Source organism: Primulina eburnea, chromosome 9, assembly GCF_022965805.1.
Source record: "Primulina eburnea isolate SZY01 chromosome 9, ASM2296580v1, whole genome shotgun sequence".
NCBI lineage: Eukaryota > Viridiplantae > Streptophyta > Magnoliopsida > Lamiales > Gesneriaceae > Primulina > Primulina eburnea.
In genome coordinates, this window is record NC_133109.1 from 26,325,212 (window position 1) to 26,342,583 (window position 17,372).

At 34.9% G+C, this 17,372-nt stretch overlaps 1 protein-coding gene across 5 annotated transcripts; it reads right to left on the bottom strand.

The window, feature by feature from the left end:
* Positions 1 to 11,768: 11,768 nt before the first annotated feature.
* LOC140841397 (uncharacterized) lies at positions 11,769 to 17,144 on the bottom strand. 5 transcript variants are annotated; one of them, XM_073208777.1, is made up of 7 exons: positions 14,035 to 17,144; positions 13,812 to 13,944; positions 13,636 to 13,718; positions 13,446 to 13,551; positions 13,256 to 13,351; positions 13,059 to 13,184; positions 11,769 to 12,441 (listed from the first exon to the last, which is right to left on the bottom strand). In XM_073208777.1, the coding sequence occupies exon 1, from the start codon at positions 17,058 to 17,060 to the stop codon at positions 14,235 to 14,237; it is 2,826 nt and encodes a 941-aa protein (XP_073064878.1). In that variant the 5' UTR covers positions 17,061 to 17,144; the 3' UTR covers positions 11,769 to 12,441; positions 13,059 to 13,184; positions 13,256 to 13,351; positions 13,446 to 13,551; positions 13,636 to 13,718; positions 13,812 to 13,944; positions 14,035 to 14,234. The 5 variants fall into 5 exon arrangements, with proteins under 5 accessions (XP_073064878.1, XP_073064882.1, XP_073064881.1 ...); XM_073208781.1 differs by having other exon boundaries at positions 11,769 to 11,836; positions 11,964 to 12,441; positions 13,059 to 13,351; XM_073208780.1 differs by having other exon boundaries at positions 11,769 to 11,836; positions 11,924 to 12,441; positions 13,059 to 13,351.
* Positions 17,145 to 17,372: the final 228 nt, after the last annotated feature.

Below are 17,372 nucleotides of genomic sequence, written 5' to 3' on the forward strand. Positions count from 1 at the left end.
ATTGATTTTAACCACACACATACACGACTTGCTTCATGTAGTGCAATAATCTCGGCATTATTTGATGAAGTTGTTACGAGCGTTTGTTTTTGTGAACGCCAAGAAATTACAGTGCCAAATACATATCCAGTTTGGTAGATCAGATAAGTATCCAGCATCGGCATAACCAATTATACTTGGATTAGCATCTTTTGAATACAAAAGTCCCAAGTCTGTCGTTCCTCGTAGATAACGGAATATATGTTTAATTCAGTTCCAGTGCCCCTTTGTTGGATATGTGCTAAATCTTGCCAACAAATTTACGGCAAAAGATATATCAGGCCTTGTAAAATTTGTAAGATACATAAGGGCACCGATAGCACTTAGATATGATACTTCTGGACCAAGAATATCTTCATCATCTTCACATGGACGGAATGAATCCTTTTCTATGTTTAATGATCTAACAACCATTGGAGTACTTAAAGGATTCGATTTATCCATACTAAAACGTTAAGGATCTTTTCTGTATAATTTGTCTGGTAAACAAACATTCTACATTCTTTTTGTTCAATTTGAAAACCCACACAATACTTGGTTTTTCCAAGATCCTTCATTTCAAATTCTTCCTTCAAATACGACACAACTTCTTGAATTTCCTTATTCGTTCCAATGATGTTTTACAGCAATAATTACGCATCCGGATGTTGTTTTCTTAATGAAAACACAAGGACATATTGAATTATTTACATATCTTTTTTTCATCAAGTGATCGCTTAGTCGACCGGATTGCTTTAACCCATATAACGATCTTTGTAATTTCACAGAATAACATTCTCTGGGTTTTGAACTTTGTGCTTCAGGCATCTTAAATCTTTCAGGGATTTTCATATATAAATTACTATCAAGTGATCCATATAAGTAAGCTGTAACAACATCCATAAGACGCATTCTAAATTTTCAGATACCGCCAAGCTAATCAAATACCGAAATGTAATTGCATCCATCACGGGAGAATACGTTTCTTCATAATCAATTCCGGGCCTTTGAGAAAAACAATCTTACTATTTCATTTTTCTCATTTTGCTTTCGAATAAAAACTCATTTTTATCCAACAGGTTTTACACCTTCAGGTGTAAGGACTATAGGTCCAAAAACATTACGTTTATTTAACGAATCCAATTCAACCTTGATGGCTTCTTTCCATTTGATTCAATCCTGCCGATTTTTACATTCACCTAAAGATTTTGGTTCATGATATTCATTATCATTTATGATATCGATTGCCACATTATAAGAGAAGATATCATCAATTTCTTCTATTCCATATTTCTCCAGTATTAATGTAATTGAGAGATATTTCACGATTCTCGTCAGTTTGTGTTTCTGACAGAACATTTTCATCATCATGTGTTTCTTCAGGAACATCATTCTCTATTTTGTGATTATCATGTGTTTCTTCAGGAACATCATTTTCTCTTTTGAATTCATCGTGTTTCTCTATGAGTTTTCTTTTTCGAGGATTTTTATCCTTGGAACCAACTGGCCTTCTACGCTTCAGGCGTTTAATGACATCATGAGTATCTTCAATTTGTTTTTTTCGGAATTTCAATTCGAGTAGGGCCATTTGCAGCATGTATATGTGATTTAGTTATCCTTTTTGTGTCTGCAAATGCATCTGGTATCTGATTTGCTATTTTTTGCAAGTGCACAATTTGTTGTACATCTTTTTCACATCGTTTTGTTCTTGGATCCAGATGTAACAATGATGATATATACCATGTAATTTCTTTTCCGGTTTGTTTCTGTTTTCCCCCTAACATTGGGAAGATTTCCTCATTAAAATGACAATTAGCAAAACGTGCTGTGAACACGTCGCCTGTCTGAGCTTCAAGATATCGAATGATTGATGGACTATCATAACCGATATAAATTCCAACCTTTCTTTGAGGTCCCATTTTCTTTCGTCGCGGTGGTGCAATAGGCACAGACACCATACATCCAAAAATTATCCGATGAGAAATGTCTGGTTCTTTACCAAATGCAAGCTGCAATGGAGAGTATTTATGATATGCAATTGGTCTGATACGAATTAATGCAGCAGCATGTAAAATTGCATGTCCCCATATAGAAATAGGGAGGTTTGTTTTCATAATCATTGGTCTAGCAATCATTTGCAGTCGTTTAATCAATGATTCAGCCAATCCATTCTATGTATGTAAATGAGCAACATGATGCTCAACAATGACTCCCATAGACATACAATAATCATTGAAAGTTTGGGAAGTAAATTCACCAGCATTATCAAGTCTAATTTTCCTGATTGTATAATCGGAAAATTGATTCCTCGATTTTATTATTTGAGCAAATAATCTTGCAAATGCAACATTTCGAGTTGACAATAAACATACATATGACCATCTGCTGGATGCATCAATCAATACCATAAAGTATCTTAATGGTCCACATGCCCTGAATACGTTCAAGAAACATTGATGATTCAGTTTGGATTTTGGCTGGTGATGGTCTTATAATAAGTTTTCCAAGAGAACATGTTTTACATTGAAACTTATTATTCTGAAAGATCTTCTGGTCTTTCAACGGATAACCATGTGTATTTTCTATAATTCTTCGCATCATTGTTGAACCAGGATGTCCTAATCGATCATGTCAATTGATCAATATTGAAGAATTATCAACTACCATGTTTGATTCAATTGCACTTATATATGTATAATGCAATCCAGTAGGTAGCATTGGTAGTTTTTCAACTACATATTTCTTTCCTGATTTATATGTGGTAAGACATATATTTCTCATTCCCTTCATTCATTGTTTGAGTATCATACCCATAGGAATATATATAATTAAAACTCAACAGATTTCTTTTCGATTGTGGTGAATATAAAGCATCATTGGTCAAAAAATTTGTACCATTAGGTAACAAAAATTGTCCTTTAATCAAGTCTACATGACCTGATATTGTATTCACCGTTGTTTTTGTTGGTTTTAGTTCCAAAAATATCTTTTATCTCGAAGGATAGTGTGCGTTGTACCACTATCGGGTATGCAAACTTCAGCTTTGCTCAGAGCATTTTTCATATTTGAACTTCAAAAAAAATATGCAATGAAATAAAATTACTGGCAATACATATTTAAATATAACACATATCATAATTATACAATAAGACATTATTATATGAATACATGAAATAAATTATTGTACATTTATATTCTACCACTATATTGTTCATTTTCAGAGAAATCATTGAGAAAATCTGCACCATCAATATTTTTCATTTCTATCCCACCAACATATTGATCATTTCTAGAAAAATCATTCAGAAGATCAACAGAATCAAAATGAGTTGAATCACTCAAACGGTCACTGCGTTCAGTGAAGTTGGTCTCTTTTTCTTTCCCCTTTATAGATTCTTTATAGAGCTTGCAAAGGTGCTCGGGGGCTCGACAAATACGAGACCAATGTCCTGGAGTGCCGCATCTGAAACAAGAACTTTCAAATCTTTTCGAGTGATTTTCATGTTCTCAGAACGCCCTTTTTAGATGAGTTATAAAAATAATTATCTCTATTGTTTTCAAAACCACGGCCTCGACCACGACCACGACCAATTTCACGTCCACGACCTCGACCTCGACCAAAACATTGTCTTTGAATTTGATTCCCAAGTTTAAATTCATTTTTACTTACAGCATTTACTTCTGGAAATGATGTTGATCCAGTTGGTCAGGACTGAAGATTCTCATTAGCAGCTCGTTGTTTTTTTCCGCCACAAGAAGACAGGCGATGAGTTCAGAATATCTCGCAAATCCACACACTCCATATTGTTGCTGTAAAGTTATATTTGATGCGTGAAATGTGGAAAATGTTTTTTCAAGCATTTCCGATTCCGTAACCTCATGTCCACAAAATTTTATCTGCGAGATTATTCGATACATCGTTGAATTATAATCACTGACTTTCTTAAAATCTTGGAATCTTAACATATTCCATTCATCACGGGCGGTCGGAAGTATAACTTCCCTTATATGTTCAAATCTTTCTTTTAATCCTTTCCACAGAGCCAATGGAACTTTTTCGATGAGATATTCACATTTTAAACCTTAATCGAGATGTCGACGCAAAAATATTATAGCTTTTGCTTTTTCTTGTGACGAAGAGATAGCATTTTCTTTAATGGTTTTGTTTAGACCCAATGACTCAAGATGCATTTCTACATCGAGAGTCTATGGCATATAATTTTTTCCCGTGATGTTGAGCGCAACAAATTCGATCTTTGTCAAATTTGACATGGTGGTATTAAAAAAAATTACGATTCATTTTTTTAGTTAATGAATATTGCAATACAAAGTAATGGATAAACAACAAATGCAAGCATTCATAAAAATAAAGAAAACACACACAGAAGAAAAAGGTAACAAAAGTAATAATATTTATTTTACTATTATTTATTTATTGTGTATATATTTAATATATAATATAATGTTATTATTAGAAATAATAAATTTTTTCAAAAACTTGTTATAAATCCTGGGAGGATGTTAAGACGACATCCCACACTCCCGGTAAGGGATACGACAAGTATAAAAGCATATAAGGTTTTGAAACAAAATAACTTATGACACCCCATTATAATAATATGATATGATATACATAATTATTTAAACATGACTAATATTATATACACCATATTATTACCATAAAATTTTACAAATACATACCTTTATTTTTTTGTACACCAACGGTCATAAACGATAACAAAACGGCTAGTTTTTGCCCTATAAATATGATCTCACAAAAACATTCAATCACTCCAACTCTCTTCTTCTCTAAAAATTATTCATTATCAAATTTTTGAAAAAAAAAGAAGATTGCTTTCTCAAGGTTATTTTTAATTATTTTGGTTATCATACTCACGTGTCTTGTATTTATTGAAGAATATCATCCTTGTGTGTTTTCTTTATTTTTACGGATGCTTGTATTTGTTGTTTATCCATTACTTTGTATTGCAATATTCATTAACTAATAAAATGTATCGTAATTTTTTTTAGTACCACAATGTCAAATTTGACAAAGCTCGAATTTGTTGCGCTCGACATCACGGGAAATAATTATATACCATGGACTCTCGATGTAGAAATACATCTTGAGTCATTGGGTCTAAGCGAGACCATTAAAGAAAATGGTATATCTTCATCACAAGAAAAAGCAAAAGCCATAATATTTTTGCGTCGACATCTCGATGAAGGTTTAAAATGTGAATATCTCATCGAAAAAGATCTCTTGGCTCTATGGAAAGGATTAAAAGAAAGATTTGAACATATAAGAGAAGTTATACTTCCGACCGCTCGTGAAGAATGGAATATGTTAATATTCCAAGATTTTAAGAAAGTCAGTGATCATAATTCAGCGATGAATCGAATAATCTCGCAACTAAAATTTTGTGGACATGAGGTTACGGAATCGGAAATGCTTGAAAAAACATTTTTCACATTTCACGCATCAAATATAACTTTACAACAACAATATAGAGTGCGTGGATTTGCGAGATATTCTGAACTCATCGCTTGTCTTCTTCTGACAGAAAAAACGACGAGCTGCTAATGAGAAATCATCAGTCCCGACCAACTGGATCAACAGCATTTCCAGAAGTAAATGCTGTAAGTAAAAATGAATTTAAACCTGGAAACCAAAATCAAATTCAAAGACAAGGTTTTGGTCGAGGTCGTGGTCGAGGACGTGGACGTGGAATTGATCGTGGTCGAAGCCGTGATTTTGAAAACAATAGAGATAGTTATTTTTATAACTCATCTCAAAAGGACGTCACGAACCACCCACAGAAAAGGCATCATGAGAACATGAGTGTTAATGAAAATCACTCGAAAAGATTTGAAAGTTCTTGTTTCAGATGCGGCACTCCAGGACATTGGTCTCGTATTTGTCGAGCCCCCGAGCACCTTTGCAAGCTCTATAAAGAATCTATAAAGGGGAAAGAAAAAGAGACCAACTTCACTGAACGCAGTGACCGTTTGAGTGATTCAACTCATTTTGATTCTGTTGATTTTCTGAATGATTTTTCTAGAAATGATCAATATGTTGGTGGGATAGAAATGAAAAATATTGATGGTGCAGATTTTCTCAATGATTTCTCTGAAAATGAACAATATAGTGGTAGAATATAAATGTACAATAATTTATTTCATGTATTCATATAATAATGTCTTATTGTATAATTATGATATGTGTTATATTTAAATATGTATTGCCAGTAATTTTATTTCATTGCATATTTTTTTTGAAGTTCAAATATGAAAAATGCTCTGAGCAAAGCTGAAGTTTGCATACCCGATAGTGGTACAACGCACACTATCCTTCGAGATAAAAGATATTTTTGGAACTAAAACCAACAAAAACAACGGTGAATACAATATCAGGTCATGTAGACTTGATTAAAGGACAATTTTTGTTACCTAATGGTACAAATTTTTTGACCAATGATGCTTTATATTCACTACAATCGAAAAGAAATCTGTTGAGTTTTAATTATATATATTCCTATGGGTATGATACTCAAACAATGAATGAAGGGAATGAGAAATATATGTCTTACCACATATAAATCAGGAAAGAAATATGTAGTTGAAAAACTATCAATGCTACCTACTGGATTGCATTATACATATATAAGTGCAATTGAATCAAACATGGTAGTTGATAATTCTTCAATACTGATCAATTGACATGATCGATTAGGACATCCTGGTTCAACAATGATGCGAAGAATTATAGAAAATACACATGGTTATCCGTTGAAAGACCAGAAGATCTTTCAGAATAATAAGTTTCAATGTAAAACATGTTCTCTTGGAAAACTTATTATAAGACCATCACCAGCCAAAATTCAAACTGAATCATCAATGTTTCTTGAACGTATTCAGGGCATGTGGACCATTAAGATACTTTATGGTATTGATTGATGCATCCAGCAGATGGTCACATGTATGTTTATTGTCAACTCGAAATGTTGCATTTGCAAGATTATTTGCTCAAATAATAAAATCGAGGAATCAATTTTCCGATTATACAATCAGGAAAATTAGACTTGATAATGCTGGTGAATTTACTTCCCAAACTTTCAATGATTATTGTATGTCTATGGGAGTCATTGTTGAGCATCATGTTGCTCATTTACATACATAGAATGGATTGGCTGAATCATTGATTAAACGACTGCAAATGATTGCTAGACCAATGATTATGAAAACAAACCTCCCTATTTCTATATGGGGACATGCAATTTTACATGCTGCTGCATTAATTCGTATCAGACCAATTGCATATCATAAATACTCTCCATTGCAGCTTGCATTTGGTAAAGAACCATACATTTCTCATCGGATAATTTTTGGATGTATGGTGTATGTGCCTATTGCACCACCGCGACGAAAGAAAATGGGACCTCAAAGAAAGGTTGGAATTTATATCGGTTATGATAGTCCATCAATCATTCGATATCTTGAAGCTCAGACAGGCGACGTGTTCACAGCACGTTTTGCTGATTGTCATTTTAATGAGGAAATCTTCCCAATGTTAGGGGGAAAACAGAAACAAACCGGAAAAGAAATTACATGGTATATATCATCATTGTTACATCTGGATCCAAGAACAAAACGATGTGAAAAAGATGTACAACAAATTGTGCACTTGCAAAAAATAGCAAATCAGTTACCAGATGCATTTGCAGACACAAAAAGGATAACTAAATCACATATACATGCTGCAAATGGCCCTGCTCGAATTGAAATTCCGAAAAAACAAATTGAAGATACTCATGATGTCATTAAACGCCTGAAGCGTAGAAGGCCAGTTGGTTCCAAGGATAAAAATCCTCGAAAAAGAAAACTCATAGAGAAACACGATGAATTCAAAAGAGAAAATGATGTTCCTGAAGAAACACATGATAATCACAAAATAGAGAATGATGTTCCTGAAGAAACACATGATGATGAAAATGTTCTGTCAGAAACACAAACTGACAAGAATCGTGAAATATCTATCAATTACATTAATACTGGAAAAATATGGAATCGAAAAAATATAGAAGAAATTGATGATATCTTTTCTTATAATGTGACAATCGATATCATAAATGATAATGAAGATCATGAACCAAAATCTTTTGGTGAATGTAAAAATCGGCAGGATTGGATCAAATGGAAAGAAGCCATCCAGGTTGAATTGGATTCGTTAAATAAACGTAATGTTTTTGGACCTATAGTCCTTACACCTGAAGGTGTAAAACATGTTGGATACAAATGGGTTTTTATTCGAAAGCGAAATGAGAAAAATGAAATAGTAAGATATAAAGCTCGACTTGTTGCACAAGGTTTTTCTCAAAGGCCCGAAATTGATTATGAAGAAACGTATTCTCCCGTGATGGATGCAATTACGTTTCGGTATTTGATTAGCTTGCCGGTATCTGAAAATTTAGAAATGCGTCGTATGGATGTTGTTACAGCTTATTTATATGGATCACTTGATAGTAATATATATATATATGAAAATCTCTGAAGGATTTAAGATGCCTGAAGCACAAAGTTCAAAACCCAAAGAATATTATTCTGTGAAATTACAATGATCATTATATGGGTTAAAAGCAATCCAGTCGAATGTGGTACAATCGACTAAGTGATCACTTGATGAAAAAGGGATATGTAAATAACTCAATATGTCCTTGTGTTTTCATTAAGAAAACAACATCTGGATGCGTAATTATGTTGTATATGTTGATGATTTAAACATCATTGGAACGAATAAGGAAATTCAAGAAGTTGTGTCATACTTGAAGGAAGAATTTGAAATGAAGGATCTTGGAAAAACCAAGTATTGTGTGGGTTTACAAATTGAACAAAAAGAATGTGGAATGTTTGTTCACCAGACAAATTATACAGAAAAGATCCTTAAACGTTTTACTATGGATAAAGCAAATCCTTTAAGTACTCCAATGGTTGTTAGATCATTAAACATAGAAAATGATCAATTCCGTCCATGTGAAGATGATGAAGATATTCTTGGTACAGAAGTATCATATCTAAGTGTTGTTAGTGCCCTTATGTATCTTAAAAATTGTACAAGGACTAATATATCTTTTGCTGTAAATTTGTTGGCTAGATTTAGCACATATACAACAAAGAGACACTGGAACGAAATTAAACATATATTTTGTTATCTACGAGGAACGACAGACTTGAGACTTTTGTATTCAAAAGATGCTAATCCAAGTATAATTGGTTATGCCGATGGTGGATACTTATCTGATCCACACAAGGCACATTCCCAAACTGGATATGTATTTACTCGTGGAGGCACTGCAATTTCTTGGCGTTTACAGAAACAAACGCTCATAACAACTTCATCAAATCATGCCGAGATTATTGCACTACATGAAGCAAATCGTGAATGTGTGGTTAAAATCAATGACCCAACATATCTAAATCTCATGCGGATTATCATTCGACGAGAACCCTGTGATATTATGTGAAGATAATGATGCATGTGTTGCTCAAATGAAAGAAGGATACATAAAAGCGACATAACTAAACATATTCCTCCTAAGTTATTTGCATTCACCAAAGAGTTTGAGAAGAATAAATGTATTGATGTCTGTCACATTCAATCAAATGAAAACCCATCAGATCTCTTCACAAAGACACTTCCTACGACAATATTCAGAAAGCACATATAATATTGAGGTGCGCAATCTACGAAATTTGTGAAGAATTGTTCATGTCAACATGAGGAGGGGTTTACGTGACTGCACTTTTTACCTTTACTATGGTTTTTATCCCAATGAGTTTTTCCTAGTAAGGTTTTTAACGAGCCAGTATAAAAACACGTAATAAATACAATCATTATGATCATCATCACAATGGGGAGTGTTGAAAAATAATATTTAAAATGTGTGTATTGAATATTTGAATGTTGAATATTTGAATATTGAAAATAAGAGTTGTAAATATTGAAAATTAGTGTGTGATGATGTAGGTAATGATGTATTTTATTTTTAAGAAATTCTATAAATAACCTCACCATTTAAGAAGAAATTCACAATTGAGTAGAGAGAAAAATATTATAAAGTTTGTTGTTTGATAAATTTTGAGAGTTTGAGATTTTTACTTTTTACAATAAATTTTTACTTTTCACAACAATTATATTATAAATTAAATATATACACAATAAATACATAATAGTAAAATAAATATTATTACTTTTGTTACCTTTTTCTTCTGTTTGGAGCTTGGAAAAATATGGAAGACTTTTAGAGCTTTGTGCTCATAACGTGTTGTGAAAAAATAAAAATTTATGGTAAAAATTAAAAATCGCAAACTCTCAAAATTTACCGAACAACACACTTTATAATACTTTTCTCTCTACTCAATTGTGAATTTCTTCACAAATTGTGAGACTATTTATAGAATTTCTTTACAAATAATCCAAAAATAAAATACATCATTACCCAAATCATCACACAATAATTTTCATATTTACAACTCTTATTTTCAACATTCAAATATTAAATACACATTTTAATATTATTTTTCAACAATAGCCTACTTATGTTTAAATTTATTTGTGGGGATGGAAAATATCATGGGGAGATGATCAAAACAAGGGGAATACAACTATCAAGTCTGACATAAAAATAATCAAGCACAAAAAATAGAACAATTTCAAAATATAAACTAAAACAATCCTAGAAGCAGCGTTTGTAAAAAAAGCCAATTAGTCCAAAAATGCAAAAACTGTACCAAAATACGTGTCACAAAAAGAATTACCAAATCCAAGGTATCCGGCAAGATCATCAAAGTTAACTAACTGTAATATAAAATCTAATGGCATACCCAACTAGTGAGCTCCTTAACAAAAAGCTTGCTAACATCACGAATGGCAGCCAAGATTGCTAGGTAAGTATCGACATGAGCTCGGTTTGCTGCCTTTTCATACAAGCCCTTGAAAGCCTACACAATATTAGGAACTAACATATCAATATTTTCTATTTTCAGGTATCGATCAAATAAGACTCCAGAGAGTTGCAAATTTAGAGCAACTGCCAGAGCAGCAGCGTCTCGGCTTAGACACCTGAGGATGACAGCAAGAACCTCAGCTGTAACTCTCTCCAAACAAAAATAGGTACACTCTGGTAAAGAATCTGAATCATAAATACAAAAACTGCTTTGACTGGAACAAATTTATAAACAATACGTGGGAAGAAATGAGAGAATTAACCCTTTTTGGAGGTAGCTAGTTACCTGGATTTCTGCTTCCTTGAAGTATCTAATCACTAGATTTTCAAGCTGAAAAAGGACCAGTGAAGAGAGCATTATTGATTAATCAAAGCAAACATATAAATTCCTTTGCCACTACTTGGACACTTTCTATTCTAACATTAAAATAGTCATCAAATTGATATCAAATACATATATACAAGAAGACAAATTAGGATACCAAATTTACCTTCTCTGAAATAGTCTGGTACTTATCCAGTGCATCACCTGTGGTCAACAAAGGCTCCAAATCATTGCTTCCAAGACGATCCGATGCCAAGGCTTAACAGACTGCACCAAAGCCACAGATTCCTTCAGCTGTAGAATACCACATAAGGTGATAATTTCACAACAATAGCAGCAACACTTTCACAAAAATATCACTCACTTTTAAATAATTAGAAGGTCCTGTCAAATGCAATTCAGGTGTAGAAGTGAGGTGGAGCGTAGAAACATCATTTTCAGACTTTGCAGAGTAGGGGCATCAACAGTTGCAATATGAGTGGAAGAAACACTGAAATCCCCATAAAAGGGGAAATAAATTAGTTCTTTAATTGAAAGATCATGAAAAAAATTAAAAGGAATAATAAATCAACGAAACCTAGGGAGATGGGATGCATTGGCATCTAACTCCTCACAACCAATTTTAAGATTCTGGGGAATGACACTAGTTCCTGCATTTGCAATGCCAAATGTGTAAATGCCAGCAGTTATGTGGTCAGATGCGGATGCAAATTGCCGAGAGAGTCCCCCACTGCCAGATGAAGTAATGGGAACAGCAGGTACAACATTTGAACATCGACTGGACCAATTCTGCCACGGTAACCAAGCAAAATCCTATTTAAAAATAACACAATATAATCCAATTCCCATGTGAATTGTGAACTGAATACTGATTTGATTGATTTTCTGAGACATCCGCCAAAGCAATACACCTTCATGAACACGCTGCTGCGAGTGTGACAGGCGTCCAGGTTTAGGGTGAAGGGCATACAGCAAAACACCCATTTGACCTTGGGCATACAGGCTAGCGTCAAAATATGTGAGACCATCACCCTCTCTATGTTTCCTCCTGATAGTAAGTTGCTGGCCAATTTCCCCATCAATACTTTGAATTGCCTGCCAATGGAATTATGATGCAACAAGGAAACAACAGCAAACCAACGAAGTCAACTCCAATCCAATAATTACTATTGTTGCAAGAAGTCATTGAAGTTATGATACTAATTCATACTATTATTATTTGCCAAAAATGAATAATAAGTAGCTCCTGTATATTAGTGAGAGAACCAACCCATGACACCTAGCTTCGGCATATAATATTGCAAACCACATCACAAGAAAACAAAGTCCTAGAATTAGTAACTTTTAAGCATCTAGTTTTTTGCTATATTAAAAAATCCTCTCCATTTTCTCTGACCATAACTTCCCACCTATTCACCCCCATGTTTCCCTCTTTGTTAAGGTTGAACAACGTTCTTGCATGAAAGCTTCTAGTCCATGATTTCAATCAGAAAAATGAAACAACAATATAGCATTCTAACACAACATTTATCAGTAGACACAAAAACATGCCAATAAACATTAGATTTCATCAGCTCAGGTATTAAAAATGAAGACAAGTTCTATCTCAAAGAAAAAAATTGACTAAGAAAAAACAAGTAGGCAGAGTAAAGATGTCAAACTTGGAATATTCAGAAACTTTTGTGGTTACAAGGATCATCAATTCATCTAACCTTTTCTGTGGCAGCTTGTTCAATCACTGCACAGCCGAGGTCTAGATTGTCATTGGTCACAAGTTGAATTGCTTGCTCTAAAAGTTCGCTTGATATGCTCAAGCCCTGAAGAAACCCGTAAGCTGGCTAGATATTGAACCACACAAAGGGTCAATATGATTCCAATAACATTTAAAGGAAGACATGTCTATCCTTACCTCACATGTGCTAGACTCCCAGCCAACCTTGCAACCATCAAATGTGCTGCGTTACGTATGAGGGTTTCATCAGGCTCCAAAGCATAGTACTCTCATCTGAAAGAATGAATCTTTTGTTTAGAACCTTTGGAATGCACACTGATACATAGATTGTTCAAATGTGTAAAGGAAATAATTTATAAAAGCAAACCTTCAAAACAAGTTCCTTTGTTGTCTGAGTTGCAATAGAAACACTTCACTGCACAATGCTGGACACTATCTCTGTTATAGCTCTATCCATGGCAATTGGAAGTACACTAAACCAAACAAAAGTTCAAGCATTTAACATGAAATACTGATTTTTTATGAAGTAGAATTGAACAATGAGTAAATTCTCCTACCTCTGGAAATTCGAGTACAGGCCCAATGCATGGAGCTTTTTATTGATAATGACTTGTTCCATATTAGAGACTGGCACAGGAATCTGAGAAAACCAATATAGCATATATCCGGTCAATAAATATATACCCACAACAGCTATCCAGCTATGGAAGAAGAAAATAAAAATTAAGCAGACCTGGTTAATGGGAAAACTGGGACTGTCCTTGAGGAAGACCTTGAGCAGAAGAAAGCTGATCTGTTACTCCCGGACTTGTCAACTTCTCATCGTCAGCCAGTGTGCCAGATGTGGTATGAAGAAGAGCCGCATACTTATAATACACAATATAAAAGAACCTTAAAAATCCAAAAAGAATGTGTCCACATTTCAGGAATTTAAGTAACAATCTACAAAAACTCACCTGAGATGTGATATGCGAATGAGCACCCGGATGAGGTGGAGCAACATCAAGTAGTTGCTCAAGTTGGTATAGTGTAGGTATTATTCCAGACTTCACCTCATTTACCATCTGATTACATGTTTCATGGAATTTAAGTAACAACTTCTCGTTACCTCAGATAGCCCAACAACGGACAACTCATTAACCCAATGATTACATTGTTATTTCAGTTCTTTGAGTCTGGAAATATAATCCTGATATGGCTTAAACTTTTTTTGAAAGTTTAAGTCCCACTTCTTCAAATTTTGGTACAGCTCCAGCTCCTTCTGCCCGAAGTTCATTGCACGGTCTTCAAACTTCAGTGCCACTGGGCACCCAACATCAAACAGCTCTTGTCCTATTGTCACCACACTAATATCATATAGCTCTTGGTTTCTCCTGATAACATGGTTTGTAAATATACTATTCACCAAGCCAGGTTTTTCATCAACTCCAATGAAAGGACGTTCTGAGAATGCTAGTGGTTTGTGGTAAGAGAACTTTGAATTTGTAGCCATGTAGCTTATCTCATCTTTATCATCGGCAAGAGAAACAAAATCATCACCAAGAGTTTTAGTATCAGAATCTCTAATATGATCTTGGACAGCTTCCATAATTTTATCACACTCAAGTTTGAAGAGAGAATTAGCTGAGAACTCTTCTGTTTCTTCCAGTTGGAGCTCTCCTTCCATCTTTCGTTCATCGGTGCAAAGTTTATGAAAGATGGTCAAAAATTGAGGAGGGAGAAGTGGGCCTACTGTTGCATCAGACGGCTTCACTTTGCGAGACCATTTGTTGCTGCGGCTCGATGGTCTTCTACGAAGAAATGGAAGAGCTTGAAGTTGATCGGGTATGCCCAGGAACTCCAAGGGTTCCTGATGTTTCTCGAGATTCTTGAGAAAATGCATGTAAGGGGAGAAAGCCAATCGCAACAAATTTGTTGACAAAGTTTCCCAAATCTTTCTTAAAGCAATATCATGTATGCTTGTCGGAAAATTAATATCTTTCAATATATCAGAAACTGCCATAGAAGATCTCACATTTGGAAGCCCAAAATCTTTCAATGTAGCACATATTTCATGACCCAAATTAAAGTTCGATTCAACCTTAAACTTGTCTTGGTCAGTTTCACTCATCTCTTCCCTTTTTTCTCTTCTTTTAACTATGTATTGGGCTAGATTATCTTTCAAGTAGGCGTTTAGAAATTCAAATTTCAGGTGGTGAAATTTCTTTTTCCCACCATATTCCGAACCGTCCATCAGATACAAAAGATTTTCCTCCAAATCTATATTTATCCTCCTGTAAGCCATATCCGAACATCTGTGAGATTCCCATGAAACATGGAATTGTTGTGCTTCTAACTTCCCTGATGACATTAGCCTGATTAGTATAAATCCACCAAGATTATAAGGTGTGGACAACTTTGCAAAAAGATTTGCATCAAGAATGCCAAACCCCAAAACTGACTGTTTTTTCTGCCTCCAATCAGTCCAAATGGGGAGAGAGGATTTGGAGAGTTCCTCTCTCACAAGGAAACTACCACAATCACAATCACGGCCTGACAATGAAAGCTTGGAAGGGAGTCCCCACGAATTATACAAGTCACAAACTTTTGTAACTTCAGAATAAACAGAATTCTTTCCGTTGTTTATATGAGGACCGTAACAAAAGGTATCAAACTCATTGTCCCAAAATGATCCGAGAAAAATGCAACGACCTGATTCTGATGCCAACTTGTGCTTATCATTTTCTGCATTAGCCCTCAACTCTGATAATCTAATGACAGTCATATATCGTGGATTCTGAAGACCATGAGCCCACCGTAAGACCGGAACCAGTGGTTTCCGTACATCACAAAGAAGTAGGAGGCATCTTGTAGCTACACTAAAGAAAAATCCATCAGAACTTGCCCTTGAAAGTGCTACAAATTCATCATTCTTCACCACCGCTAACGTCTCAAGCTTTAGTAGACAACAGACATTGCACTCCCCAGCAGACCTCAAATCAACCAAGAACACCCCTTTGTGATGAGAAACAATAAATACCTTAGGATGCCAACAAAACTCACAAGCAAACCATCGCCCTTCGTTGCGATCTTCTGCCTTCTCCAGCTTGAGCTTGTTATTCAAGGAGACATGCATCTTTTTACAAATGATCCTTTTCTTTGCACTAACCAAATGCATTAATTTAGACCTTTTGCCACACAAATAATTAACATCAAACAACAATAAATCTCCATTCTCCAACAACACTAAACACTCTTCCCTCAAATATGGACTCCAAGAGACACTCACAACTGCATTACCCTTAAACATCTTCGCATTTCCATAGCCCAGATAATCCAAGCAAACAGAAAACTCACTACATTTACCAACAGTACTAATTCCAATTTTATACCAATAAACAGAAAAATTAGTACCAACCATTAAAAACCCAACTACATTATTACGCCTAATAGCATTATTTACATCGCCATCATCATCACCATCATCAACTGGGTTAACCATCAATCGTGTAATTCGCATATGATTCTCGCAACCCTCTCTCGCTAACTGGAAAAAATCCTTCATCTTGGAATCAGGACTTAGAATCCCATCTTTAACATGAAATAAGGTAAAGCCAACTCGGTCAAAATTCTCTCCCGTCGGGAAAAATGCAATCAGCGCATTCTTAGAAGGAATTTGGAGTAATTGTAAGGAATTGAAGCCGTGGAAGAGGGAATAGTGGTCTGGAAGCAGAGGACCAATAACAGAGGAAATAGAGGCGGCGGTGGATGGAACAGAATCACAATTTTGGAGGACTCTGCCGAGTGAGAGGTCAGGGTAACGTGGTGGAAGGCGAGGTGCGAGCGATGGAGAGTGAAGGAGTTGAGAGGTGGGGGAATTAGGCTTTGGGGTGAAGATTAGGGGACCGATGGGAGAATTGGGATTCTTTTCTGAAAGAAACGAAGGAGGTGAGAAGGTGGAAGATACTGTCCACCGGGACTTCCACTCTGTCGTGAAGTCCATAGTTCCGGTGGTTAAGGGCAGCGAACAAGGCGGCGTCGAAGATGTAGTAGGTCTCAGTGCCAAGTATAACGAGATGAAAATTTAGATGGATTGGGTATTTTTAAACTCGTTATCCGGTCCATACCCGTCCGAATACAAAATTTGAACACATTTACCCAAATGGCCAAATACGATCCAAACTCGTTGGATTCGGGGGCGGATACTCCCGCACATACTTTAAAGAGATTTTGATTTTTTTAAATCTAAAAAAAAGAGCTAAATCTTGTTAGTTAGATGAGATTATTAATTAGCTCATTGATTAGTTAGTTAGAT